This window comes from Tenrec ecaudatus, chromosome 3, assembly GCF_050624435.1.
Source record: "Tenrec ecaudatus isolate mTenEca1 chromosome 3, mTenEca1.hap1, whole genome shotgun sequence".
NCBI classification, from domain to species: domain Eukaryota; kingdom Metazoa; phylum Chordata; class Mammalia; order Afrosoricida; family Tenrecidae; genus Tenrec; species Tenrec ecaudatus.
The window spans coordinates 166828801-166854998 of NC_134532.1; the positions used below are offsets into that span (position 1 = coordinate 166828801).

Consider the following 26198-nt stretch of genomic DNA (forward strand, 5'->3'; position numbering starts at 1 on the left):
TTCAGGTTTATGTCTTTCTAGCTCTTACTCTGTTACAGGTTTAGCCCTGCCTCCCACAGTCGTTCAGGTTTGTGTCTTTCAAAGAACAATGCACTCCTCCAGGTGCTTCTCCACCGCTCCAAACTGAGCACTGTCATGATGTTTGACTACTCACTTCTTCACAACCACGTGTGAAAGCCTAATTATAAAATTATACCCTGGAAAAATAACAATCTATAACTTATCAAGGGTTCATGAGGGAGGGCAGGTGTGGAAGGGGGGAGAAAAATAAAGAGCTGCTCTCAAGGGCTCAAGTAGAAAGAAAATGCTTTGAAAATGATGATGGCAGCATACATGCCAAATGTGCCTGACACACTGGATGAATGTACGGATTGTGATAAGAGATGTAAGAGCCCCCAATAAAAACATCTAATAAAGGCTATGTGTTAACCAAGACCATTAAAAACTGAAAAAAATAAAAATAGCTGATATGTGGAGATGATTTTCTTTCACGATCTCATAGTTATAATTCATGCAATAAATTAAAATCAAGAGAAAAAGTCTATCAAAATTGTTCAAACACTTTTGCTCTTATAATTCCTTTACTGTGAAATAAACAATGGAGTTATATAAAACAAAATTACTAATTCTGGTTGGTTGCTCTGAATTATGTAAGTTCCCTCCTTCCCAACTACCATATTAAATGCCTACTGGATGGTGCTCTGGTGGTGCTGTAGGGGTAAGTGTTGGATTGCTAACTGCCAGGTTAAGAGTTCAAAGCCACCAGCCACACGAGAGAGCTGATGCTGCCTGCTCCTGTGACGTTTTACAGCCTCAGAAACCCGACAGAACAAAGCTTCTTAAATTAGGGAGTCACACAAGATTTGCCAACAATAAGAGCCCGCAGTGACCAAAACTTAATAAAAATCCAGTGCACAATGCACCCAAAATGCTTCTAGCAATGTTTGCCAGGGTTGCAAAATTCTCAGGCAAACAAGGTTACAAGTGAGAAAAGTTGAAGAAGGCCCGTTATGCAAGGTCGCGATGAGTCAGAATTGACCTGATGGCAGTGGATTTTTTTTTGGCTTGGGATGGTACAAACACGCAGCTACTGTTGGGAAGTTTGGCAGTTCAAATCCGCTCAGAGGCACCTGGGAAGAAAGGCCCAGTAAGTTTCAAAACTCATTAAAATCCCAGTGGAGTAAAAAACAAAAACAAAACCCCTGTGGAGTGCAGTTCTACCCTGCAACACATGAGGTCAGCCAGGAGTCAGAATCAGGAGCCGTCAGCTGAAGTATGAGAGCTTCAAAAGCTCATCTCTCTATCCCCAACCCACCGCCGCCATGTCAGCTCTGACTCACCGCACCATATAGCGCAAGTCCCCACACTCCCTTTTCAGTCAAAACTACTCAGTGCCCCGTGGGGCGATTAAAACTTCTGTACTCCAGCCCACAGTCCAGGATGGAGTGTGGGTGTCGGCTTTTGGATCATTCCGGTGCTCCCAGAGGGCGGTAGCAGCCCCTCTAGGAAAGCCTGCTCTAACAGGTTCTGAGGCACTTAGCCTTAGCCTTCTCTCAGTGCACCTGGTAGGCTTGAACCAAGGACCTTGTGGTTAACAACCTACAGCACCGCCAGAGCTCTTCCTCGCTCCATCCGTAAGACTGAGCCAAGCGCTAGCTGAAACTGCTGTCATTATACTATGGAAATCACCCACGAGGTTTTTTCAACCTTCCAAATTTATCATTATGCCTATAACTTCACACCAACACTCTCCTTGGCCTGCGCTGCTTGATTGGAATAAGCATCTTACCGGTTCTTCTACTTCTCCGCTAGCGTGCTGCGCTTCGGCCTGCAGGTCGATGGGGGGTGCATCTTCCACAATCCTCTGAACAGACATCTGAATAAACTCATCGAAAGAATCCAGCTGTTGTCTGACCAAGCCTTTCTCGTCAAAATAGGAACTGGGGAAATATGTGAGTTTATCATCAGTTACAACTCAGAGATGCTTTCTATATATCACTTTCTCCATTTTCACTTTAATTCAATGAATACTCATTCAGCACCGACTGTATACCACATCACTGCACACGATGGACTGAGGTATCCAAACAAAGGAGGAGGCCAGCAACACTGTCTTCATAAAGCCAATTGTTAAATTTGGAAAAATCAGCTTAGATAAGCAAATAATAATAGCATAATGAAGAACTATAAAGAACCCTGATCTATGCGTTTCTTTTAAAGACATACTTCAACATTTCTTGAGAGAAGCAACAAGAGAAAAAGTAAACAAATAAAGACTAATTCAAGTCAGATTCAGAAGAGGACAAAAATGATCTCACTGCTGGTGTCAGATGGACCGGAATTAAAAGCAGAGAATGTAAAAAGATGTTTATACCGACTATGGAAAGGTGAAGCTCTAGAGGCTGAATAACAGTGTTTCTTGCTCACAAGGAGCAGACCCTTGCACTGATGGAACGAGAGAAGGATGGACACTGAGATACGAGTAGACATAAGTACAGGAAGAAGCTCAGAGATCACACTCCTAGAGCTGTGCGGCTAGGTGTCAGAGATATCGAATGAAACCCTAAGGACTGGAACATCTCCTCACCACCCCCACTCCCCTGGCAGGAGAAGCTGAGCCACCACCCATCTCTGAACCCTCGGCTCGTGGCCACTGCATCTTTCACCCGTGCTATGATCTTGGCTTCAACTATCTTCTCCCTAAACACGAAGGACTCCTCCGTCCTCACTTCAATTTTCCAAGACAGTATGCTCTGCCCAGCTCCTATCATCAGTCTCCTATTCTGGCATCACCAGGTCACTAACAAGACACGACTTGGCTTTGGTCAGGGTCCCAGCACGGCCACCAGGATCACAAAGAGGCTCCAAATGGACCACGCAGCACACAACCATTGGTGCATAAGGGATAGCCTGAGGCTGCCCGGGCAATTTCCTGCAGGAGAAACTGTACGGGTGACAGATAGGAAATTGCTCAGTAACCACCTGAGCCAGTCATTGAGAGGGCACAAAAACACAGATGCCACTGCCTGTAATATAAACAGCAACGCCTTTTAGGGACAATTTAAACTGAAAATTCATTCCAAAACTTCAGACAAGTTTCATTACACAATGAAAATGAACCATGAGCTACATTCCTCAAAATCATGAGAACAATGTTTCAGCAGAATATAACCTCCAAATGCCTAAAACTACAAAATCAGTTGATATTTATGACATCTACCACTATGCTCATGACATTAAATAATATCAGATTTTTTTAAAAAGACAGTAAAAGGTAAATATTTAGCGAACCCAGGTGTCGGATGTATATGAATTCTTTGTGTAACTTTAAGTTATAAATATTTTCAAGATAAAAATCAAAATATATAAGAGTAAGTTGAAAACAGGCTCTCATGTAACATACTGCATTTTTGTGTGTTTTTAACATAATGGTTCTCATAAACACAATAACTAGGAAATTCTTTACATATGCCTTTGGAAGCTTATTCCGTTTGTTCTAAAATGTTACCTGATTACAATCCAACATGCTTCTTGCCATAAATCAGGGGTGATTTCATCATCGTCCTCATCATACTGCATATCTGCAAAAATAAAAACTTGCTTTTATCGGCGATAAAATGCTACTAGTTATGGGTGAGACGTGTTCCATTTACTCTCTGCAGTGCCAGTTTCTCTCTAAGCTACTAAAAAGTAATCCTCTTACTACACTTCTCTAAAATTTCAATTACACCAATGAAGCAGTGTATCCTCTATCCCACAGGTATCCTCCAAGCAGAGCTACAAACAGGTTCTAATCACCAGGGCACAATGAAAAAGTCACGGACTGTGAAGCTTCCCATTTTGTCCAGGAAGTCCATGGCATTCTCACGGAGAACCGACCATAAAGATAACTGGAGCCCTGGTGGCACTGTAGGTTACGGGCTGAGCTGCAAACCTCAATGCCAACAGTTCTAAACCGGCAAGTGCTCTGCGGGAGGAAGAGGAGGCTTCCGCTCCCATGAAGGGTGAGCTGGGAAACCCACAGGGGTGCTCTACCCCACCCTATGGCGCCCCTAGTGAGTCGGAACTGACGCAATGGCGGTGACGGTTTTTGAGTGATGACAACAGTTTGTGCCAAATTACCTTTCTAACTTGATAACTGTAAAATTATCAAAAAGCCTCCGATCAACAAGCTCCTCGGGGATCTGAGTAAGAGGAGCCAGGTGGAAGTAGAGTCAGTGTGATCAGACGATTTTATAGCAACTAGGCCAGCGGTTCTCAGCCTGTGGGTCATGACCCCTTTGGGGGTCCAACGACCCTTTCACGGGGCTTGCCCGATTCATAACAGTAGCAAAACTACAGTTATGAAGTAGCAACGAAAATAATCTTATAGTAGGGAGCGGGGAGCAGGTAGGGAGGGGGAAAATGAGCAGCTGATGCCAGGGGCTTAGCTGGAGAGCAAATGTTTTGAGAATGATGAGGGCAACGAATGTACAAATGTGATTTGCACAATTGATGTATGTATGGATTGTGATAAAGAGTTGTATGAGCCCCCAATAAAATGATTAAAAATAATAATTTTGAGGGGAAAAGAAAATAATTTTATGGCTGGGGGTCACCACAACATGAGGAACTGTATTAAAGGGTCACAGCATTAGGAAGGGGTGGAGTGAGTCTGTCAATCAGTTCTCAACCTGATGCTGCATCCTCGGGGGCGTGGCCTTGTCATAAGGAGCCCCCCTCAGGACCCTTCCTCTCTGTCTGCCACTGACCCTGGCAGTGACCGGAGTCCCAGCATGTTTCCACCTACCCTGGATCCACTCAACTCTGCACCCACTGTCCTGTGATCTTCCTGCATTCTGCGTCATTGCACATGGCTGCATGAGCCTGAAGAGGGGCTTATGGACTTGAGTTGGACGGGGATAGGGCGCTTTCTTGATATCCAATTACTTCTTTATACCGTTGTTTCTTATACATACACGACTGTCACTGCAACCAGCCTATCATAGCCAGAAACCTGTTCCAACAGCTGGGCCAGACTCAGGGGTGGGAGGGCTACCCAACAGCATTTACTACAGGCACAGATGTGGTATTCTGGTCCAAACTGTGTCCACCACAGGGTGCGCTGAAGCCCTAAACCCTGTACCTGTGATTGGGACTGTTTGGAGAAATGGTCTTTGAGGATGTATATTATCGGTTAAATCATAAGCGTCCTAATCCTTAACCTTTCTGTGTGGTATTTTATAAAATGTGAACACATACTGAGAGATTCACGTATTAAGGGATACCGTCAGGTGAAAATACTCTGTAAGATCCAAAGGAATATCAAGGATTGGCAGCAGTCAGAAGAAACTGGGAAAAATTAAAAATAAAAACCTCACTGCCAGAGTCGATTCTGACGCAAGGTGACCCAATACAAGGCAGGAAAGACGCCAATTCACAGCAACTCTATAGAACAGAGTAGAAAACACTAAGAAACTCACCCCTGTGAGTTTCCAAGACTGGAACCTTTTATGGGAGGAGAAAGTCCTTTCTCCCAAGAAACTGGGAAAGCAGGGAACAATTCTTCTCTCAATAACGTACCTCAGGAAACACTGAAATAGCCAATAGCCCGATTTGAACTTCTATCCTTCAGAACTGCAAGTTCTTCAGTGATCCACTAATTAGGATCCATTGTTGGGGCAGCCCGATGACTCTTTTATGTATTGTCATGACAGCCCAGACACTAGGGCAGATGGCCACAACTGTTATCTCCCAGCCCACAAGCTTGCCTTGTCTCTAACAGGTTCCTGGCCCTCCCAGCATCAAGAGAGACCAATTGAGGTATCTGCCCATGCAACTAAGGTGGGCTTTTGATGCCTCGCCCAGTAAGTAAGGGAATGCAACCGAAGGGACACTGCAGGACTCCAGGCACTAAATCCCTCCCACTCTGGGCACTGCCCCCAAAAGCAAGGGATCCTCCACCTTGTTTGCTGAAACGTCTAGACTGCAAGTAACCCCAGACCTCCACCTAGGCAAGGGCACTGTAGTCACCCATCCATCCCAGGCCTTCAGTCATTCTGGGCAAGGCGAGGCGACGGGTGTCAACACCCCACAGCAGCCAGTATTCCCAGCTGAACCACTGACAACGGGACTCAGAGGTAAGCTTTCCCTACTCTATGCCCTGCCATCCCTATCTATGTCCTATCCAAATCCAGACTCGGAGAATCCATGAGTGTAATACAATGATTTTATTTTTAAGCAGCTACAGCTTGGGATTGTTCTGCAGGCATAAAGGAGCACTGGTGGCACAATGCGTAAGTGCTCTGCTGTTGGCCTGGTAGCTTAAACCCACCAGTTGCTCTACGGGAGAAAGAATGGGACTCAGCTCTGACCAACACAGTCCTCTGAGGCAGTTCTACTGCCTCATGGGGTCACAGTGAGAACAAAACGACTCTATAGCACAGGACGCCGCTGCAGTCATTAGAACAAGCCGCTTGGAAATCAGTGTGGCCTTCCAATAACTATTTCCATCTTCATATGCAAAAGGTTAAGTATGCAGTACTTTAAAGTTATATGGTCTGATCTCCAGTCTGTAAAACTTGTTACAGATCTAGTCTGTAAGAAATGTTTCTCAAATGGACGGGTACTACTAAGCCCTGGGTGTGGGGAAAGGGGAAGAAAGACAGAGGAAACTAAGAAAGCTAGCTCAGAGGTTTCTAGCTTTGATGCTAGATTAGAGGAAATAACCCTAACCTGTAGGAAAAGGAGCTCTGGTGGTGTGGCAGTTAAGCAGTCAACTAACATAAAGGTCTGAGGTTCAAATCCACCAGCTGCTCCAAGGGAGAAAGCTGGAGCCACTGCTTCTATACAGACTTAGATTGAAAACCAGGCAGGTCTACCTAGTTCTATAGGATCAGTGAATCAGAATCACCTTGGCAACCGTGGGTACAGAAAAAGAAATAGGAAGATGGAAAAACCCACTGCCATCAAGTCAACTCCAATTCATGGTGACCCGATAGGGCAGAAAGAACTTCCCCCTTGGGTTTCCGAGCCTGTACATCTTTACAGCAGCAGCCAACCTCAGCTTTCACATTTGGCACAACTGGTGGGTTCAAATTGCTGGCTTTGGGTTTGCAGCTCAATGTGGAAGCCACACCACCACCAAAGCTCCTTAGAGCCGGAAAGAGGAAACGATGGCGTCAGCTCTAGGCATACTTGTGGATCTGCCCTTAAAATACCCCTTTAAATAGTTCCAGGGGCCCTGGTGGCATAGTGGTTATGGGCTGGGCTGTCACTCCTAAAACAGAAGTGACTTCGAGTGAGAAGAACGAGACTTTCTAATCATGTAAAACGTTAGTCAGTCAGTCAGTCAGTTAGGAAACGCACAGGAGCAGTTATACCCTGTCCTATGAGGGCCCCATGAGTCAGAATTGATTCTGGCAATGGGCTTAGCTTTGGTTTTCAATATTTCCAGTAAGCAATGCAATGCAGTATGAAGTTCAAATTCGGAGGGCTGGGGGTGTTTCTAAACTACAAAGATTTAGAAGTCACTAACAAATGGGAGGGGGTAGAATGAGTTTATAAGAGAAAGAAGACATTTGACATTTGATAGTACCTTGACATCGTTTGGATACTAGACAACACTATGGTGAAGGAAACTGGAGCCATAATAAAGACTCATGCATTCAATTAACAAAAATATATTGTCTACATGCCCCAGGCATTTTAATGTCAGCATCTGGGGCACAGTCACTTGATCCAGAGATAGACAAGGTTAAGGAAATTCAGGGAAAGATCAAGGTGACAAGGGAACTGGGACATGTTGTGGAAGAGTAAGCTGAAAAGCAATCTTTCAAGACAACATGCTTAGGCTTAAATACGGCACAAAAAAGACCACACTAGATCAACTTCTTCCCCCTCTAGTCTGCATACCCGTGTATTCCCAGGGCCTGGTACAATGTCTCTCATAGCGACCTCATAGGGTAAGGCTAGAACAGTCCCTGTGGGTTCCCGAGGCCGTCAATCTTTTCTGAGTCGGAACTGCCTCGATGAGAGAGTGAATCTGTTACATTGTTTTAGTACAATGTCTGACATACACCTGACGCTCATAAACTGAACTAGTCAGCAATCAACTAGCTGTGGTCTTCAGGGAAATCAAGAAAGCGTCTTTTGTTTCAGATCACTTCAAAACAATGATGTCTTATAGTTGTTTGCTTTTGCCATGCGGGGAGAAAACCTCGCGATTAACAGGATGGAAAACAGAGTGAGAACAAGTCACTTGAGGAGAACCACTGAGCCACGTTCCTGGCACCCTCCACCTCCCGTAATCCCGGCTTGGATCTAGGCCTGGCGAATGATGGGACCCGACGGGGACAGTTGAACGGGGGTCGGCCAGAACCCCTCAATCCGTTCAGCTCCCCAAATTTCTCTCCTAAACTAGGGCGCCGTGCGGAGAGGCACGAGTGGTCGCCTACCTTCGTCTGCGTCATACATATTGGCAAGTGGTTCCGAAGCTGCTTAAGCCTTAAAATCACTGATACAGAAACGCGCGCAGCCAGCAGCCAGCAGCACCGCACAGGACGGACCGGAAACGAACCAAAGTAACTTCCGTCTCTGGCGTTCCCAGAATACCGCGCGTCTCACGCGGAAGGCCGCCCACAGAGCAGCCGCTGTTAGAACTGCGCTTGCGCAGGTGACAGGTCGAGGGGCCGGTTGACAGATGCGCAGAGCGCGAGGCTGCTGCTAGGACGGCCTCTGTGGCGTACGTGTAGCTTGCGGGTCGAATTCAGCCAGGGCAAGTTTTATGTACTCTTGATGGTTTTTACCTGAGGTTAAAAAAAAATCCAAGAAGTCATTTTTTTAAAGTTTTTGAAAACATTTTATTAGGGGCTCATACAACTCATCACATAAAAGTTTAGTTGCCGTCGTGTGTCCGTGACACTCGCTTTATTTTCCGCACTGGAGAAGACCAAAATTCATTCCATTTTAAACGTGTGATTAAGAGCGAGGTGTGACAGCTGTGGCGTTCACTAGGCTCCTGTGCCAGATGTCACGATTTAGGGCCCCCGTGCGTCTGCTGTACCTTTAAGGGAGTTCGCGTGTCCACAACTCTACTCCTCGCGAGAGTTTAACACATTAGGAGTGTGGGGCGGAGCCAAAGTGACAACTCCCAGGCAGCCCCGGGCTTTCCACGCGCGCTTGCTGCGCGCCTGGGTCACGAGTGCGCCTGTGCGCGTGTGGCTCCGCCCCCTTTGCCCCTGGCCCGCGCTCCCCATGCTGCCCGCGCGCGGGCTGCTGTCCTGGCTGCGGACGTCCGCTCCCTCCGTGAGGCGCCATGGCCTCCGAGGGATCCTGCTGCGGAGCAGATGCGCTGCCGCTTCCTTCCAGCGCCGCTCGGGCCTGGAACGCGGGCTTTCTCATGCCCCCCGGGCGACTGGGGGCTGCGAAGGAAGTGCTCTTCCGGAGGAGCGTTTTCTGTTCCCGGAGTACATGCCGGAGCCGGAGCCCTTGCCCACCGTCGAAGACGAGCTGCAGCGGGCACAGCAGCGGCAGGAGGATGAGGAGCGACGGAGGCAGCAACTGCGAGAGAAGCAGAAGCTGCGGACCAGCCGCCGCGTGCACTCGGTAGTGGGACACCCCGACCCGACGGTGCCGCGCAGCGGCGTGAACTGCTCGGGCTGCGGGGCCGAGCTGCACTGCCAGGACCCCGGCGTGCCAGGCTACCTGCCCAGCGAGAAGTTCCGGAGCGCCGCGGCGCAGGCCGATGGCGGGCTGGCGCGGACCGTGTGCCAGCGCTGCTGGCTGCTGGTGCACCACCGGCTCGCCCTGCGCCTGCAGGTGAGCCGCGAGGAGTACCTGGACCTGGTGAGCTCCGCGCTGCGCCGCCCAGGGCCTTCCCTGGTGCTCTACATGGTGGACTTGCTCGACCTGCCCGATGCCCTGCTGCCCGACCTACCCGCGCTGGTGGGCCGCAAACAACTGATCGTGCTGGGTAACAAGGTGGACCTGCTGCCGCAGGACGCACCAGGCTACCGGCGGCGGATCCGGGAGCGGCTATGGAAGGACTGCTTCCGCGCCGGGCTCCGGCCACTTCCCAGGCACCAGGGACCCTCCGACCCTGACGAAGCCGAAGCCGGAAAGGAGACTTTCAATCGGCCAGCTGAGCCGGGCCCTGTACTCAGAGACGTGCGGCTAATAAGCGCCAAGACCGGCTACGGAGTCGAAGAGTTGATCACAGCGCTTCAGCGCTCCTGGCGCTACCGTGGTGATGTCTACCTGGTGGGCGCCACCAACTCCGGCAAGTCCACTCTCTTTAACACGCTCCTGGAATCCGACTACTGCATCGCCAAGGGCGCGGAGGCCATCGACAGGGCCACCATCTCCCCCTGGCCAGGTGATCATCGGGGGTAAGGGGGCCTCTTGGGATTCGAAGAGGTGGACACTTCATGGTGGCCGCGAACCCAGGCACCTAGTACACCGCTCTGTCACGTCCATCAGAGGGTGCCTGGAGACTTCCCTTTCAAAATCCCCTCCCAACTTTGGTCACACTTTACCTTTCTTTGTCAGCCAAGTGCTTGCCTAAGAAAAAGCACTCATGGCCATGGAGGGGATTCCAACTCTGGATGACACAACAGGACACAAAAGAACTGCCCCTTGAACTGTAGCTTTTTGCAGGAATAGAATGCCTCATCTTTCCCCCGTGGAGTGGCTCGTGGGTTCGAACTGCTGACCTTCCAGTTAGCAGTCCAGCTTGAAACCCACTAACACCACCACCACCCCCGGGCTTCCATAGCGATCCTGAAATGGAAATATGTATGGAGCATTTCTAGGTGCTGGTCATTGATCTGGGCAGTGGAGATACACCAGGGAATAAAGTCAAGTTCCTGCTCACTGGGAACTTGTCTCAAGCTTCTCGGGAAAGTCTTTTATTTGACTGTGAACCCTCCAGGTGGCTCCAGCCCCGCTCTCCATCACACTCACGTCTACAGTTTATTTCTTAAAGGTTTCACATCCGAATAAACTAACTAATGCAGTGTAGTATGAAATGCTGCTTTTGTGGCTTTAAGACCTCTCTGTAAATGGAAAGTGAGCCCTTCACTGGCCCTGTTAGGGAGCTTAGTGGCACCTTGGATGAAACTGTTAGCTGCTAACTAAAAGGTCAACAGTTCAAACCCACCCCTCCACTCCAGAGAAAGATGAGTCTGTTCGCCTCAGAAACCCTACCTAGATTGGGTGGCTACGAGTTGGAATCCTCTCCATGGCTCTGGGTGGGTGTGGCTTGCTTATAGCCCTGTTAGAATTTAACTTCATGAGATGGAAACTACAGGGTTTTGTTGGTTTTGTCTAAATCATTTGTGAGTACTAAAAGACTTGGTTGTTTCTCTGAAAGTTAAACTTTTTTCTTGTGCATTGGGTGAATTACAGAGGAAAGTGCATAGGAACATGCAAGAATTCACATCCTGTGCCTGTTTTTTCCATTTGTCAAGTGGGAATGATTTTGTAGAGGGTTGTCAGAAGACAGATTATTCAACACCCAACACCATGTAGCTCCTCAAAAACTTTAGTATTTCCCCGGTCCCCTCTCTGGTTGGTTGGCTGGTTTTTGTATGGTGTCTATAAAATTTGTTTCTTTGGTATTTCAGGTACAACATTAAACCTCCTGAAGTTTCCTATTTGCAACCCAACTCCCTATAGAATGTTTAAAAGACACAAGAGACTTACAAGAGATGCCATGATTGCTGAAGAAGATCTTCCTGAGCATGAACAAACTCAAGTTACCCTACTGAAAAAGCATGGTTATGTAGTCGGTAAGTTTCTTTCATAGGAAACGTGTTAGTTCTATGCTCTAGTTCTTGATGAGTAACCTGAAATGCAGCTACGTGGGGCTAGCCAGTTTGTGGACAGCAGAGGGTCCCTTTCAGAGGCAAGGCTACATTTGGAAACCTATAGGTCAGTATGCTGAGAATCTGAGACTATGGGTACTTAGAGGCACCTAGAAAAGAAAGCATGTGGCAGCAGCCCCCCAGCCATGGTCAGCAGTAGAAGCATTTCCTCAGTGCACACCCCATCCCTTCAGACCATCACAGGTGATGGCATTGGTGACTCCCAAGTAACCACTCTTCTTGCGTCCATTATCCTTCCCTTGATAGCCCTTTCCAGCCCTTCTGTATTGAAAACTTTGGATCCCAGCCCTGCACACCGCCGGTCACACACTTGATTACTGCAATAATCTAGCTGCCACTGATTTGTGAGAGCTTGGGGAGAATCAGACATAGCCTCATTTGCATATGCACAGCCTGACTCAGGAATCCTCTAGAACAGAACTGCCCTTGATGATTTCCAACACTCACCTTTCTTCCAGGGAGCAGCTGCTTGTTTTGAAAGCATAATCCAGTGTGCCACCAGGGTTCCTCGATGAGTCAGAATTGACTTGATGGCAGTGAGTTTGGTTTGGGGGTATACAGTAACTTGTTTGAGGCAAACAAAGAACTGCCCCATCCAGCCCCAATGCTACATGGATCCCCTCCCCCAGAAGAGAGCACTACAGAGGACAGCGGTGAGGCTACAGCTCAGGGAGAGGGACGGGTCTGCTCAGAACACGGGAGAAAGCTGGGCGGGGAGAGTCCCGGCCCACCAAATCCCGAGGACAATATTCCTGCTCGGAGCAGCCAGTGCACAGAGAGGACTGACTGTAGGACCGGCCCCACAGTGAAACACAGTGTCCCCTCACTGATCCAGGGACAACACTGGAGACATAGTGCAGGAATTGTGCCTGGTCTGACACACACACACACTCGGGGCAAAACAGTACAACACAGCAGCAAGGGGAGTAAAGCAATGAAGTCCCCAAGGAATCCCAAAAATAATCTTCCAGGGCAGTGTGCTTGGCACCTCACCAGACTCATTGGAAAACATTCATAAAGGTCAACAAACAGACCCAGAATTATTTATAGGCTTTTTTTCTTTTCATGTAGAATTAAACAATCCCAAGGAGAAAACAATGGTACCAACACTTCGGGGTGTCGGGGGGAAGTGGGGCAAGGGAGAAGGGGAGGTGGAGAAAAGGAAGGATAGAGCCCACAACCCCAGGGACAAGGGAAGAACAAGTGATCTAAAATCGATGGTGAATAGGACATTGAATGGCTGGTGGGTTTTGATCAAGTGCAGTGTATCTGAGGGGAATTACTGAAACCTGAATGAAGGTCAAACATGATAGTGGGACAGGAGGAATGTAAAGGAAATAGAGGAAAGAACTAGGAGGCAAGAGACTTTTATAGAGGTCTAAAATAGGCATATACAGATATAAATATGTAACGATGCAGACATAGATCTATGTACATATATTTATATGTATTAAGATAGCAGACAGACATTGGGCCCCTACTCAAGTACTCCCTCAACACAAGAACACTTTGTAATAACCTGGCATTCTGTGATGCTCACCTTCCCTACACGATCACTGAAGACAAAATGGGTACATAAGCAAATGTGAAGAAAGCTATGTTTAAAGATATAGCGTCTGAGGTTTTAAAGGCTTGAAAATTAACAAGTGGGCCCGGCCATCTAGGTGGGAAGCACACCAGCCTGTGTGAAAACCTGATGGGTTGACAGGATCAGGTAACTGGCATCAGAAGACCCAAAACAAACCACCATTTCTATGCAAATGAGGGGGTCCAAATGGAGACTCAAAACCCATGTGTAGACCATTGTACATCCCTCACAGAAGGGTCTCAAAAAAAAAGAAAGGACAAGCCAGCCAGGGTGCAGTATAGCACCAATGAAACATACAGCATTCCTCTGGTTCATGCTTCCTCCTTCTACACTACGATGACCCCAGTCTACCTTACAAACCTGCTAGACCAGAGCATATATACTGGTACAGATAAGAGCTCCCACACACGGAATCTGGGACTGATAACCGCCTTAGGAACAATAATGGGAGTGTAGATACCATGAGGGTAGGGGGAAGATGTGGGGGTTTAGAAAAGGGGAATGGACTACAAGGAGTGACATATAACCACCACCACCACCCCAGCCAGGGTGACAACAGAAACATGGTGCAAGACAGCAGACGGTGTAAGATGTGAAAATAATTTATAATTTACCAAGGGTTCAGAAGGGAGGGAGGTAGGAAAACGAGATGATACCAAGGGCTCACGTAAAAAGAAATGCTTTGAAAAGGATGATGACAGTATATGTACAAATGTGTTTGACGCAGTGCATGTATGGATTGTGAGGTGTAAGAGCTCCCAATAAAGAGTTTTTTTAAAAACTGCCCCATTTCAAAATGAGCTGATATCAAGGGCTCAATTTGAAAGAAAATGCTTTGAAAATGATGGCAGCATATGTACAGATGTGCTTGACATGGATGAATGTATGGATTGTGCTAAGAGATGTAAGAGACCCCAATAAAAGTTTTTAATTAAAAAAAAAAACCCTGCCCCATCTGGAGTCAAAAGCTGTAAAGGAATGTTAACAATGTGACTACAATTCATTCTAGGAAGAGTTGGGAGAACCTTCCTACCTTCAGAAAAGCCGGGTGAAGCTACCTTTGAGTTTGACCCAGATTCACTCGCCTTCGACATGGACAATGAGCCTGTTCAGGGGTTGAGCAATGATACCAAACGTGGGGAGTTGACCCCCGAAGAAGTGGAAAATGCCCACTGGTTTTATGACACCCCCGGAATTACAAAGGAACACTGTGTAAGTACCTGGTTTCTATTGTAAAACCCTCGAGGCAAATGCTGCCTTTAACTGGCAGGAGAGAGGAAAGACGGCCTGTGTTCCTTTGAGACTCTGTTGAAGACGGGTCAGCGCTGACTCGGTTCTGTACTCCACTTCCTTGGTAGCCAGTGGCAGCCTCTGTATTATCAATCAGGGCTGTTCCCTTAGGGAGATATTGCTGAGTACTAGACTTTGGGGGTTGTACGGAACCTTAAACTTTACTACAGTCCAACTGTCCATTCTATGTTAGGATTCTATAAGAGTACCAAGAGGTCATCCAACTTGAACTTAATTAAGGAGAGACTTCCCCTTGCAGCAGCATCACGTCCCCTCCGGAGGTGACGCAATTGGTCTCTAAGTTTGGGTTGCACTGAGCAGTCCCTCTGTCACTTGCACCTTTTGTTTCTCATAGTTGTGTGGAAACAATGTAATGATCACTGCCTTGGCTAGACCCTGTCCATCTCTTCGTCACCCTCTCCATTTGCCCTTCCAACCAGACACTGCTGAGCACTAGCAGTGCTGACTCAGAGCCCAGATTCCTTGTCTCCACCTGAGAGCTGGGAACCAGGAAAGCCATCATCCCAGAATGCTCAGCTACTTTATCCCTAAAGTATGACACTAAGATTGAGTTTCTTCCGTAGAGGCCCTCAGACAAGTATCGTTTAGAATAGGATTGTGTCCATCTGTTTTGCTCTTATTTATCTTTTTGATCTACATGCAGAATCAAACAGTTGTGGTTTTCACCTTGTTAAGTTCAGTTGCTCCTACTCTCACGTCATTAAATCACATTACTTTTTGTTCTTGGCAGTTTCAGTCCTTGTTAAATTCCTGACTGATGCACATCTGCCTCAAGGACACAGCCGTGCAGCACACAGCCCATTAACCTGTGCCTTTGAATCTGGCCACCGGCTGTGTCTGACTCACCACATTATCCCCAAGGGGAGAAACAGACAGTGGTGGCTTCTTGGGTGGTTTCTTCCTTCCTTAATCTTGGGATCACTTACAATCTAATTCTCAGAATTCTCTCCTAGCTGGTCCTCTAAAGAATCATGGTGGATCAGCTAATTCGTTTCGCCCTCCCAGAATATTTGCTAGGTGGTTGAGGTGGCACAAATAGTGAAGCAGCTCAATAGCAGTCACTACTTGCCAAAAGGTTGGCTATTTAAACCCGCCCAAATGCACCAGGTAAGAAAACAAGCCTAGCAATCCGCTTCCAGAAGGTCACAGCCTTGAAAGTCCGCTCTCCAGAGCAGTTCTGTTCTGCACACACACAGTTGCCGCGGGACAGCTACCCGGTCTAGCTGCCTGGAAGAAGCTGTCGGTGCTGGAAGACGTTTCACAGTTAGAAACTGGAGACCCTCTCTACTGAAGATCTCAAAAAATATTCGGCAAATTCTTACCTTTCTGATTTCTTTCACAAAAAGTTACTGATGTAACTTCGATCCCAGACCTAATTGGATCTGGAAGGGAAGAATTAAGTTGAATTTAAAGAGAGAGACCTTAATTAGCAAGCAGTCCAGTTACACAGAAGTTACATTAAGGTGGAAAGACTGGGCACAGTCCCGGTCCTTCCACGACTGTTACCTGAGGAAGGGCAAGGTAAGTTAAGTGGGGGACTTTCCAATGTGATCAGCAGTCTCCCTTCCCATGTCACAGGCAGGTGAAAACCCGGCTGGTTTACTGCAAGTCAGAAAAAAGGCGCTTCTCCTTGGCCCTCCTAAGAGCAGCCGTTTCTGGCCTGAGGTTTAGAGAATGTGCTACGCGAGGCTCGGGTATCGAGGTCACAAGGTCTCTCTAGATTCTAGGTGCCCTCAAAATTCAGCAAGGAAATGAAAAAGCTTTGAATCCTTTGGCTTTAAGGGTGAAGAGTTTCCAAACAGCCCAGGGTAGGGGGGTAACAAAGGAAGCTCAGCAAGTGTATGATCCTGCGAGATTTACAGAATCAAAAACCTAGTTACAAAACATGATTAGAGAAGGTGGGAAAATTGGATAAAGGAGCCTTTTTGGTCCTTTTTATCTGAGGTCCGAAAGCTTCCATTTCACAAGAAATTCCTTGGGTGATCACCGAGTAGAAGTGCTGGGATCCATTTGGACAAGAAATCGTAGATAGGTTTTATGTAGAGCAGATTCTGACACTTGGTTTAGCGTGTATTTAAGGCCGGGAATATTAACTTTTCAGTCATAAATCGTAAAACATTGTATCTTTATTAAAAGTAATCCTCTAAAATGCTGGTATTTGCTTCACAGATTTTAAATCTTCTGACAGAAAAGGAAGTGAATGCTGTTTTGCCAACACACGCCATTGTTCCAAGGACTTTCCTGCTGAAACCAGGAATGGCTCTGTTTTTGGGTGCCATCGCCCGCATAGACTTCCTGCAGGTAAGGAAAGTAAAAAGACTAAATAGTGGGACTTCCTTACAAGTATTCCAGGGGTGCAAGCAAGGGGAAGAGCCCAGGAATATCTTCTACGAGCCTCCCTCACTGCCACTGAATCTCAGAGGCCTGTGAGCTGTGCCACGTTCTTTCTCAGTGCAGCCCTACGGGACAGGGCAGAACTGCCTTTGAGTCTCCGACGCTGTAATGCTCTGTGGGAGGAAAAGCCTTGTCTTTCTCCCTCAGACCGAATGGTGGTTCCAAACTGCCAGCCTTGCAGCTAACAGCCCAATGCATAACCACTATGCCACCAGGGCTCCGCATTAATGTGACAAGAACAGCAAAATATTGATAATTAGGTGATAACTAGGTGGGATTTGATACACTTTTCTTGTTTTCTTTTTCAAAGTGTTGCAAAATTTCCATTTAAGACACACACAGATTTTCCTGTCAGCAAACTTGGAGGAAAATGCAAGTGCCGTCTCCCACCCCACACCCAGGGAGTAGGCCTTTAAAACTGTATCTTCAGTGGATATTGAGTGCCCATAGAGCTGGGTATTTAAGACCAGATAAGAGCATCCCTACCCTGTGGTGGTGGCTCATGTGGAAATCCTGGGTCAGACAATAAGTACAAGGTAGGTGAGGTAGTTAGTTAATTGTGGCAGCCTGGCCGATAAACACATGTGGGATTAATTGAAGGGCAGAGATACATGGCTCGGCGAGCCTCCCCTTTTTGTCTCTCGCTCTTTGATCATCGGACCAGTGTGCGGCTGCCTTGCTTGTACTGTGCCTCAGTTTGCAAGCTACACCACCTGTGAACTGTGTCGCTGTAATTTGAGGTCCCTTTAAGACCTTCGCCATACAATTGGAATGTACATCTCGACCTGGAGACTAACTGTTGGTGACCTGGCTGAAAGTTGGTGACCTGCCTTGCTGTTTGCTGCCTGTGCCCAGATAGCCTGGATCTCTCTACAGAGGACTACCTGGTGGCCCTCAAGACTTGAACGACTGCCAGCGTCTCACAACTCTCTCACAGGAGTGAGTTGTACTGAGCCATTTGTACTGCTCTATAATTTTAACTGTTCATTTCTTGTGTAATATATATATATATAATTATAACACAGTAGGTGTACATGTTAGTAAGTTGTAGACCTTTCTGTATCATGGTGTGTATTCAACAGTTCTGTTTTTGTGTTCGGCATTTACAGAGTGTTGTCAGGGATATAGGAGCTCTGGGGAATTGTTTTTTACCACAGGGGTGAGGGAAAAGGAAGTGAAACGTGGGTGTGTCTAGCCACACGGAATGCACCTTACAGGCCATTGCAGTAGCGCAGCTCGAGGATTGTGAATTCACACCTCACTGAAAATCTCGAACCCTTACGCTCACTAAAGGTCACAGAAGACCCACTGCTACACAGACGGCTGAAGAGAGCAGTAGTTTCTCCTGGTTTCTAATAGAAGCACTGTGTTGCAACAGAAGCAAAACTGTGGAAACAGTTGTCGTTTTCGTTTTCCGTCGTTTTCAGAAATATACTGTCTCCATAAAGTACCTTTTTCAACTTTGGTTTTGTTCATCGGTTGTAACGCTAATTTGCTGGTTTGGCATGATTTTATTATTTCTTTCTCAAGGGAAATCGGTCGGCTTGGTTTACAGTTGTGGCTTCCAACTTCCTTCGTGTGCACATCACTTCCCTGGACAGGGCGGATGCTGTGTATCAGAAGCATGCCGGTCATCCCTTACTGCAGGTAAGGTGACACACCTGGGTGATTCAGTAGGGCTGTAGGGTTGGTGTGAGTTGGAATCAGCTGGCTCAGTGGCCTTGAGTTTGGTGTTCTGGATGGTTGGGTTCTTTTCCTGCGGTGGTTCCTGAGTCAGCATGTATCGTGAGTATCCCACGATCCTGCACAGGGATCTTGCGGACAGAGCAGTCTTTGGGGTATGACAGCCAGCTCCTCTCTCACCTGTAAAAGGCAATGGGCTTTATAGAGCAAGAGGAATTGATTTGGCCTGGCCCTAGACTAGCTACAGAACTCTGCCTGCTTAGACCATCAATCACACTGGCTTTTCACATTCAAGTAAATCAGTTAAAATTAAAGGGTTTTTAATTTATTTTAAACTTTTCATTGTTATTCGGGTGATTGGATTTTCATTAAACAAGTCGTGTGCAGCATTTTGTTTGGTGGCATTGATTGCCAGTGCCACCATGTAACAGTGCCCTTCCGACTTCCTCCCTGTGCTCGCCGTTTACATTCGTCCTTCTTTCCTGTCCCTCCTGCCCCTCGGCTTTCTCCTGGGCAGACGCTGCCCTTTTACTCTCCCGTGGGTAATTGTTGAAGGAACGTGTACCCCCTGGGTGTTCCTGTTCACCCTCACGGCCTGCCTTTCGTGTGGCTGGAAGTTGAGCCCCTGGGATGAGTTCAGTTCCAGATACACAGTGTGTCTTACGTCTGGGAGTAAAATTCAGCTCCTTAACCACACTGACCCCATTTCAATCAAGCCATCACTGTGGAAAGTTCCACCGGACGGTGCTGCTCGTAACCAGAGGAGACATGACGGATTTTGTCTAGACTGTGGGGTCTTGTGATGATAGATGGCGCCACGTGTGGGGAGAGGCCAGAGATGCTGCTGAGTGTCCTACCGTCACGCAAATCATTCGACCCGAGATGAGAAAACCTGGCTCTTTTTAAAGTACCTCCAGGCACATTTTTCGTTGTGACCTTTTCTCCCTCCAACTTGTAATTCTTTGGGAATTCTGCCTCACTCAGAGAAGTCTAAGCCCCAGTTCCTGAGCTCATCATCCTTGTCCACATTGGAGTCTGTGGATGTGCTTACCCTCCGGCCCGGAATAACGTCCACCCATCACCCCCATACTGCCCAGATAGGACCACTTCACCTCTCCACTGTGGCCCCTGACTCAGGAGTGGCTCATTACTCCCTCCAGCACACCACAGTTAATGAACGCGGGTAAATACATTATCACACCCAGTTCTTTCTCATTCCTAGAAACACCTGTGCACATGGAGTCCTCCCCATTGTACTTGTACCATTGACTTCTCCTGAGCTGGAAACTCATCTTCGTGGAAGGACAGTGTCTTAAATGGCCCGCACTCCTCTGGGTAGTGAAATCCTATAGAGGGCTATAAAAACTACTAGTCAAAGTGTTTCTGCTCTCAGATGCTGAGTTACCTCCCTGGCCTGCCTTCTACACCCCCCCAACCCCCCCCCCCCCCCCCCGGGGCCCTTGACCCTGGAAGCGACTGGGAATTTTTTTGCTTTTCTTTTTTTAAATAAATCATTTTATTGGGCGCTCTTAGAACTCTGATGACAATGCATACATACATGCATTGTATCAAGCACATTTGTTGCCATCATCTTTTAATATTCGCATTAACAAAGGAGTTCTCTTTGAACTTCAAGCATCTCCACTGTATTTCATTGGAAGGTCCCAATGGGTGGGCAAGAGCGGATGGCAGCATTTCCTCCTCTTGTTGCTGAAGACATTATGCTAGAAGGACAGTCGGACTCTGAAGCAGTGGCTGACATCAAGTTTTCCTCCGCCGGTAAGTTTGCACTGGGCCGGGTTTTGAAGTTAAACGAAGTAGCCTTACCGACTTAGACCATGGAGCTTCAAAAAGTCTGTGGGGAAATTCCATCTTCTTTTTATTCTATTTCTCGGTGAGCAATCTGAAGCCCGGTAGTGTAATTTGATAGAATTACAATTTGTAATTGAAATGTAGGGGGGGTGGTTTGGGTTTTTTTTAATTATATTTATTTATTTTCAAGCATTTTATTGGGGGCTGGTACAACTCTTATAATACATACATCAAGGAGCCCTTGATATCAGCTCCTCATTTTTCCCCTCGCTCCCCACTCCCCCCTACCTCATGAACCCTTGATAATTTATAAATTGGTATTTTGTCATGTCTTACACTCTCCGACATCTCCCTTCTCCCACTTTTCTGTTGTCCATCCCCCAGGGAGGAGGTTATATGTAGATCCTTGTCATCTGTTCCCCCTTTCTACCCCACCTTCTCCTACCCTCCTGGTATGACTGCTCTCATCATTGGTCCTGGGGGGGAAATGTGTGCTTTATATCTACTACACAGGAAATATATTCCTAAAATGCCGCTGTGTTAAAAATAAACTGGTGATGGGTACATCTATAGGGACAGTAACTGGATGAATGGTGTGCCAGAGGAGGCTGGGGGAAGTGGGAGCTCATGGAGTGCAAGAACGAAGGATTGTGGTGATGACTGTACAGCCCCCTGGATGGGCGTGGGCTGTTGTATGATACGTGAATTAATGCCAGTCAAACTTGAACTGATCGTGAGTCTGCTGGTCCAAGGCAGTCTTTCAAGGAGAGAAAGTGAGGCAGCACTCGGCCTCCTGTGCACCCCATCTAGCGCTCCCGTTGGGGTTGTAACCCACTGCTTGCTCACCCTACTCTATGTTCTCTCGCATGCCGCCGTAGGTTGGGTCGCAGTGACCCCTTGCTCTGGTGAGAGCCTGCATCTCCGAGGCCATACTCCCCAAGGAACGGCTCTGACGGTGCGACCCCCCCTCTTGCCACACATCGTGAACATCAAAGGGAAGCGCATCAAGAAAAGCATGGCCTACAAAACCAAGAAGCCCCCCGCCCTGATGTACAATGTGAAGAAGAAAGCACAGAAGGGTGCATGAGGCTGACCTTTTCATGCCGACCACGGGATGATGCTGAGCGTAACATGCCTGTTGGATTGTGTTCATTGGAACCATAATAGAGCCCCTCCTCCTGTGGTTTTGAGAGAACGTAACAGATGGCCTCTGTGAACTTCTCAGACAGGGTCTGTGTAGAATCTATTGAGCTTATAGGTAGACCCTTTTTTGTAGTGTAGGTGTCCCTAATTCAAAAACAAGTAGCCTGCTACATTTCTCTCTCTGCATTTTTTTTTTCAGACCAGTTGCAGATTTTCCTCTTCGAGTCTCCTGTTGGGAGGGTAGTTTAGCAGTTGACTTGTGAGGCTGGTGGGATGGCCAGAAAGCAGTGAGTAATGTGTCCTGTCCCACGGCGTCATCCAGGGACCACACTGGGGAGCACTCGTGGCCCCCCATCAGTTGTGGCGAGGGTGGGTGCTCAGCTGCCGCCCCAGCACGTGGGAAGAAGAGGGTCGGAGGAAAACAAACACCTTCCCTGTTTTAAAGAAGGAGCTAAAAGGGGAGGAAAGGTGCCAGTCCCACTCCGATTCACAAAGTTCATTGACCCATGGTGAAGAGCCACCTGGCCACATCCAGCCACAAGGTTATTAGGCAATGTGAAAAAAGGGGGACCTCGGGACCAAGGGGAGAGTAGGTATTGGAAAACCAAGAGGGCAAGAAGGAAGGAAATGTTTGGGAAATGATGGTGGCAATAACTGTACGATCGTGTTTGATTTAACTGAATTGTTGAGCTCCCAATAAAACGGGAAAAAGATAAATAAAAAGAAAACCCAAGCTAGCTGGTACTGCTTTAGCGGAATCGCCACAGGGGGGTGGTGCTCTTTCAAACAGGTTTATTGTTCCTGCCCTGGAAGCTGGGGATCAAAGGTCACGTGCCCACCCGAGACGGGTGCTTTCTCCACTCAGCACCAGCTGCTTGTCTCCTTTCAATATCTGTGGGCCAATCCGTGATACCCACCTTATCTTAAAATGTCTAAAGCTTCCCTAAAAGAGAAGTCATGTTCTATCTTCCCTGCAGTTGTAAAGCATGTGAACCATTATATGTCCATTGCCTGTCAGACTCTGTAAGGTGCCCTCGTGATGCAGCAGGTGAGAAGTTGAGCTGCTACCACAGGTGAGCCTTGAACCCAGCAGCTGCTCTCTGGCAGGAAAAACTGCTGTCTGCTCCCGTGAAGGTGTACCGCCTCGAAAAGCCCCGGCGCAGCTCCACTTTGTGTTCAGGGCTCGCTGTGAACTGGAATAGACTCGATGGCCGTTCATAGTGACCCTTAAACACATATTTGGGTTTGGTTCCATCTTACATTTACTGTAAACCTACAAATCAGAAGAAGTCAGTCAAGTCCTAAGTACTAATGAAAATAAATGCACTCATTTATGAACTACCTGTGGACACCCAGGTTTGGCCCAAGTTTATCCTCTGCCAACTTTTCGGTGCTGCCTTGGGAAACTACAAGGGGGCTTCATAAAGCTTGTGGAAGGGTTCCATTATCCTTGAGCTCTGTTTTACCCACACATTTTTAAGCCCCTCCTCCGCCCCGCTATATTTCACACTTTCCTGCTTTCTAACACTGTTCTTGATAACTTAGAATAAAGGTAAACATTTTGAAATGAAGCATGTCATAACTAGATAACGTGCTAAGTCTTTCAGAGTAGGTACTACGGGTATTTTGGGAATAATTTTTTGTCTCAAACTGGCATCCCTGGTACCCAGCAACTGCCTCCTCCCCTCCCCCCTCCATTCCTCTCACTGCTCTGGAGTCCATTCTGACTCATATCAACCCTACAGGACAACTAGAACTGCCCCTGTGGGTTTCCCACACTAGCCGCACCTTCCACCGAGGAGTGGCCAGTGCTTTGGGACTGCTGACCTTGCGATTTACAGTCCAACTTGCACCCAACTACCCCACTTGGGACCCAAGAAATGCACTCAACATTTCCGAATGTAGCTCTGGAGGGCGATAGGAACACCCTCTTTCATATTGAAGAAACGAAGTTAATTTCTCGTTATTTTGTGGAGAATGAAGCACCATTAATTTTACCAGTAGAAGGTGTGGCGTTTCTGTTGTCTGCTAAGGACGAGTTCGTAATTCAGAGCTAATGGGAGTCTTGAGAGACTGAAGACAGACGCTAACTTTGCATTTTGGGAGAAACATCCTAAAAACTGACACGGTCCTTACCTGGACAAAAAGGCAGAGAACAGCCCCTCTGCTCATCTCTCCAGGTGTTGAAGCCTGACTATCAAGGATTCCATTTTTAAATGTTCATAGTTCGCCTTCTTGGCTGTTTTTCACTGAAATTGCAACTGTTTGTTTCATAAGGTTTGGCTCAAACTTCCCTAAAACTTCCCCATGGCACTCTTCTAGGAGTTTCAAATGGTGCTGCTTATAAAGTTCCATTTCCTCGGTTCTGTGAATCTCTGGAGCTTGGTTTTCTCGTCTGAGACAAGGAATTGCACTATTTCGTGCTGAAGGGCTTCCTGTTCTAGTCTTATGAAGCTGACTAAAAGCAGGCAGGAGGGAAAGCTCGAGAAGGGTGTTTACAACAACTCAAAGAGGCTCTGTGCCTAGACGTAGTTGTGACCTGCTATCCACTATCTGGTCCAATTTCATGTTCTTCCAGACCAGTGGTTCTCAACCTTCCTAATGCCGTGACCCTTTCATGCAGTTCAAAGGGAGAACCAATCTCAGGGATCATGTGTAGCCTCCTCTCTGGGGGATGGGCAACGGGAAGGTGGGTGGGGGAAGACACCGGGCAGTGTAAGATACGGTAAGATAATTATAAACTATTAAAGGTTCATGGGGGAGGGGAAAAAAAGGAAAATGAGCTGATTCCAGGAACCCAAGTGGAAGGCGGATTTTGGGAATGACGAGGGCAACGAATGTATAAGGGTGCTTTACTCAAATGATGTATGTATGGATTGTGATAAGAGTTGTATGAGCCCCAATAAAATGATTTATTAAAAAATTACTGGCCTCAAAACAAAAAATGCAGTTCATGTGGTGGTGACCCTCAACCATAAAACTATTTTCATTGCTACTTCATAACTGTAATTTTGCTACTGTTAGGAATCAGGCAAGACCCCTGTGAAAGGGTCATTTGACCCCTAAAGGGGTCACGACCCACAGGTTGAGAACTGTTCCAAACTACTGGCAGCCCCAGGTTACTGCCCCCCAGCCCTGGTGCCCCAGTAGAGTTGAAGAAAGCGCTGTTATTTTGGTTTCTGAGGTCTAGCCAGTTTGTTGATACCAGCTTATTGATCCACTTATCTGAGTGTGGAGCCCCTCCCTCCCCCCTTGAATCAGTATTCACACTGAGGTCAAGTGCAGGACTTAGTGCGCCCTCTAGTAACAAAACGGCAGAACTCCCCCATCACGGCTACAGGACCAAGAGGTTCTTTGAAACTCCGCAAGTTAGATTGAGCTCTGAAAGAAGATTGAGCAGTTCAAACCACCAGCTGCACTCAGGAGACCGAGAAGGCTTTCTACTCCAGAGAGGAGTTGAAGGTTCGGAAACACAGGGTGCAGCTCGTGAGAGGAGTTGAAGGTTCGGAAACACAGGGGCAGCTCGTGTGCTCTTATAGGGTCCCTGTGAGTAGGAATGACCCGATGGCAGTGGGGTTCTTTTAAGTGGGTTCAACTACAAAACTAAACTTTCCGAGACTGTGACTTCATGGAATGAGAGAGCTCTGTCTTCCTCCCGAGGAGAGGCTAATGGTTTCAAACTGCTGACCACATGGTGAGCGGTCCAACCCTCAACCGCACCACCAGGGCGAAGCAAGTTGCTACTAGACTGTGTACCAGGCTGTGCAGCCTTGTGGTGGTAAGCGTGTCACCTCTTCTGTGTTCCAAACCCCCAAAGGTAGCAAAGCATGTGCCACCGTGGGCTTTGGCTCCTTTATGTGGCATGGGGCTGGGAGGGCCTGGGGGTTTTGTTTTTGTTTTTCAGTTACACTTAGCAGTAGCCTCCCCTTTCCACCTCCTAAAGAGTTACGGAGACACTGAAGGTGTATTTTCCAGCACCCTGCATGGCAGACTTCCCTGTGGGTGCCCCAGTAGCTCACTTTGTCGCCCTTGCCTGCGGCACTCACTTCCCATGACAGCAGACAAGTAGGTGGACTACAGACGAAAACCTGTACGCCCGCGTTTCTGCATCACTCGGACACTTCCTGAAAAATGGAGACCAAGCTTCGTGTCTGCAGATGTCTTGGGGATCCCCCGGCAGCAGCCACACAGATCCATGGCCACTTCTCGCTAGCAGGGCCTCTGATCACTCACTGACCCTTAGTCCCCCAACTGCACCCCCACTCGGCACAGCAATTGAATCATTTCCATTCTTTCTCACTGTTCTGCTTGCCTCCTCCCTGGAGGGGGTGTGAGGGGTGTGTGTGTGATTGTTTTCTTTCCATTGTCAAAGAGGAATGCTTAAAGTGAAACACATCGAGTCC

At 47.6% G+C, this 26198-nt stretch overlaps 2 protein-coding genes across 2 annotated transcripts in view; one reads left to right on the forward strand and one right to left on the reverse strand.

Annotated features, from left to right (window-relative positions):
- Positions 1-8577, reverse strand: part of POLR2B (RNA polymerase II subunit B) — a 41144-nt gene extending 32567 nt beyond the window's left edge. The window contains exons 1-3 of the mRNA XM_075544266.1: positions 8436-8577; positions 3509-3581; positions 1790-1940 (exon numbers count right to left, since the gene is read on the reverse strand). Coding sequence (XP_075400381.1) covers positions 1790-1940; positions 3509-3581; positions 8436-8454 — 243 coding nt within the window. The 5' untranslated portion in view covers positions 8455-8577. The remainder of the gene's footprint in view (positions 1-1789; positions 1941-3508; positions 3582-8435) is intronic.
- Positions 8578-8694: 117 nt separating this feature from the next.
- Positions 8695-24709, forward strand: NOA1 (nitric oxide associated 1). Its single transcript, XM_075544268.1, has 7 exons — positions 8695-10354; positions 11604-11768; positions 14462-14664; positions 16933-17064; positions 18688-18804; positions 20502-20619; positions 21531-24709. The coding sequence occupies exons 1-7, from the start codon at positions 9235-9237 to the stop codon at positions 21737-21739; spliced, it is 2064 nt and encodes a 687-aa protein (XP_075400383.1). The 5' UTR covers positions 8695-9234; the 3' UTR covers positions 21740-24709.
- The last annotated feature ends 1489 nt before the right edge of the window (positions 24710-26198 follow it).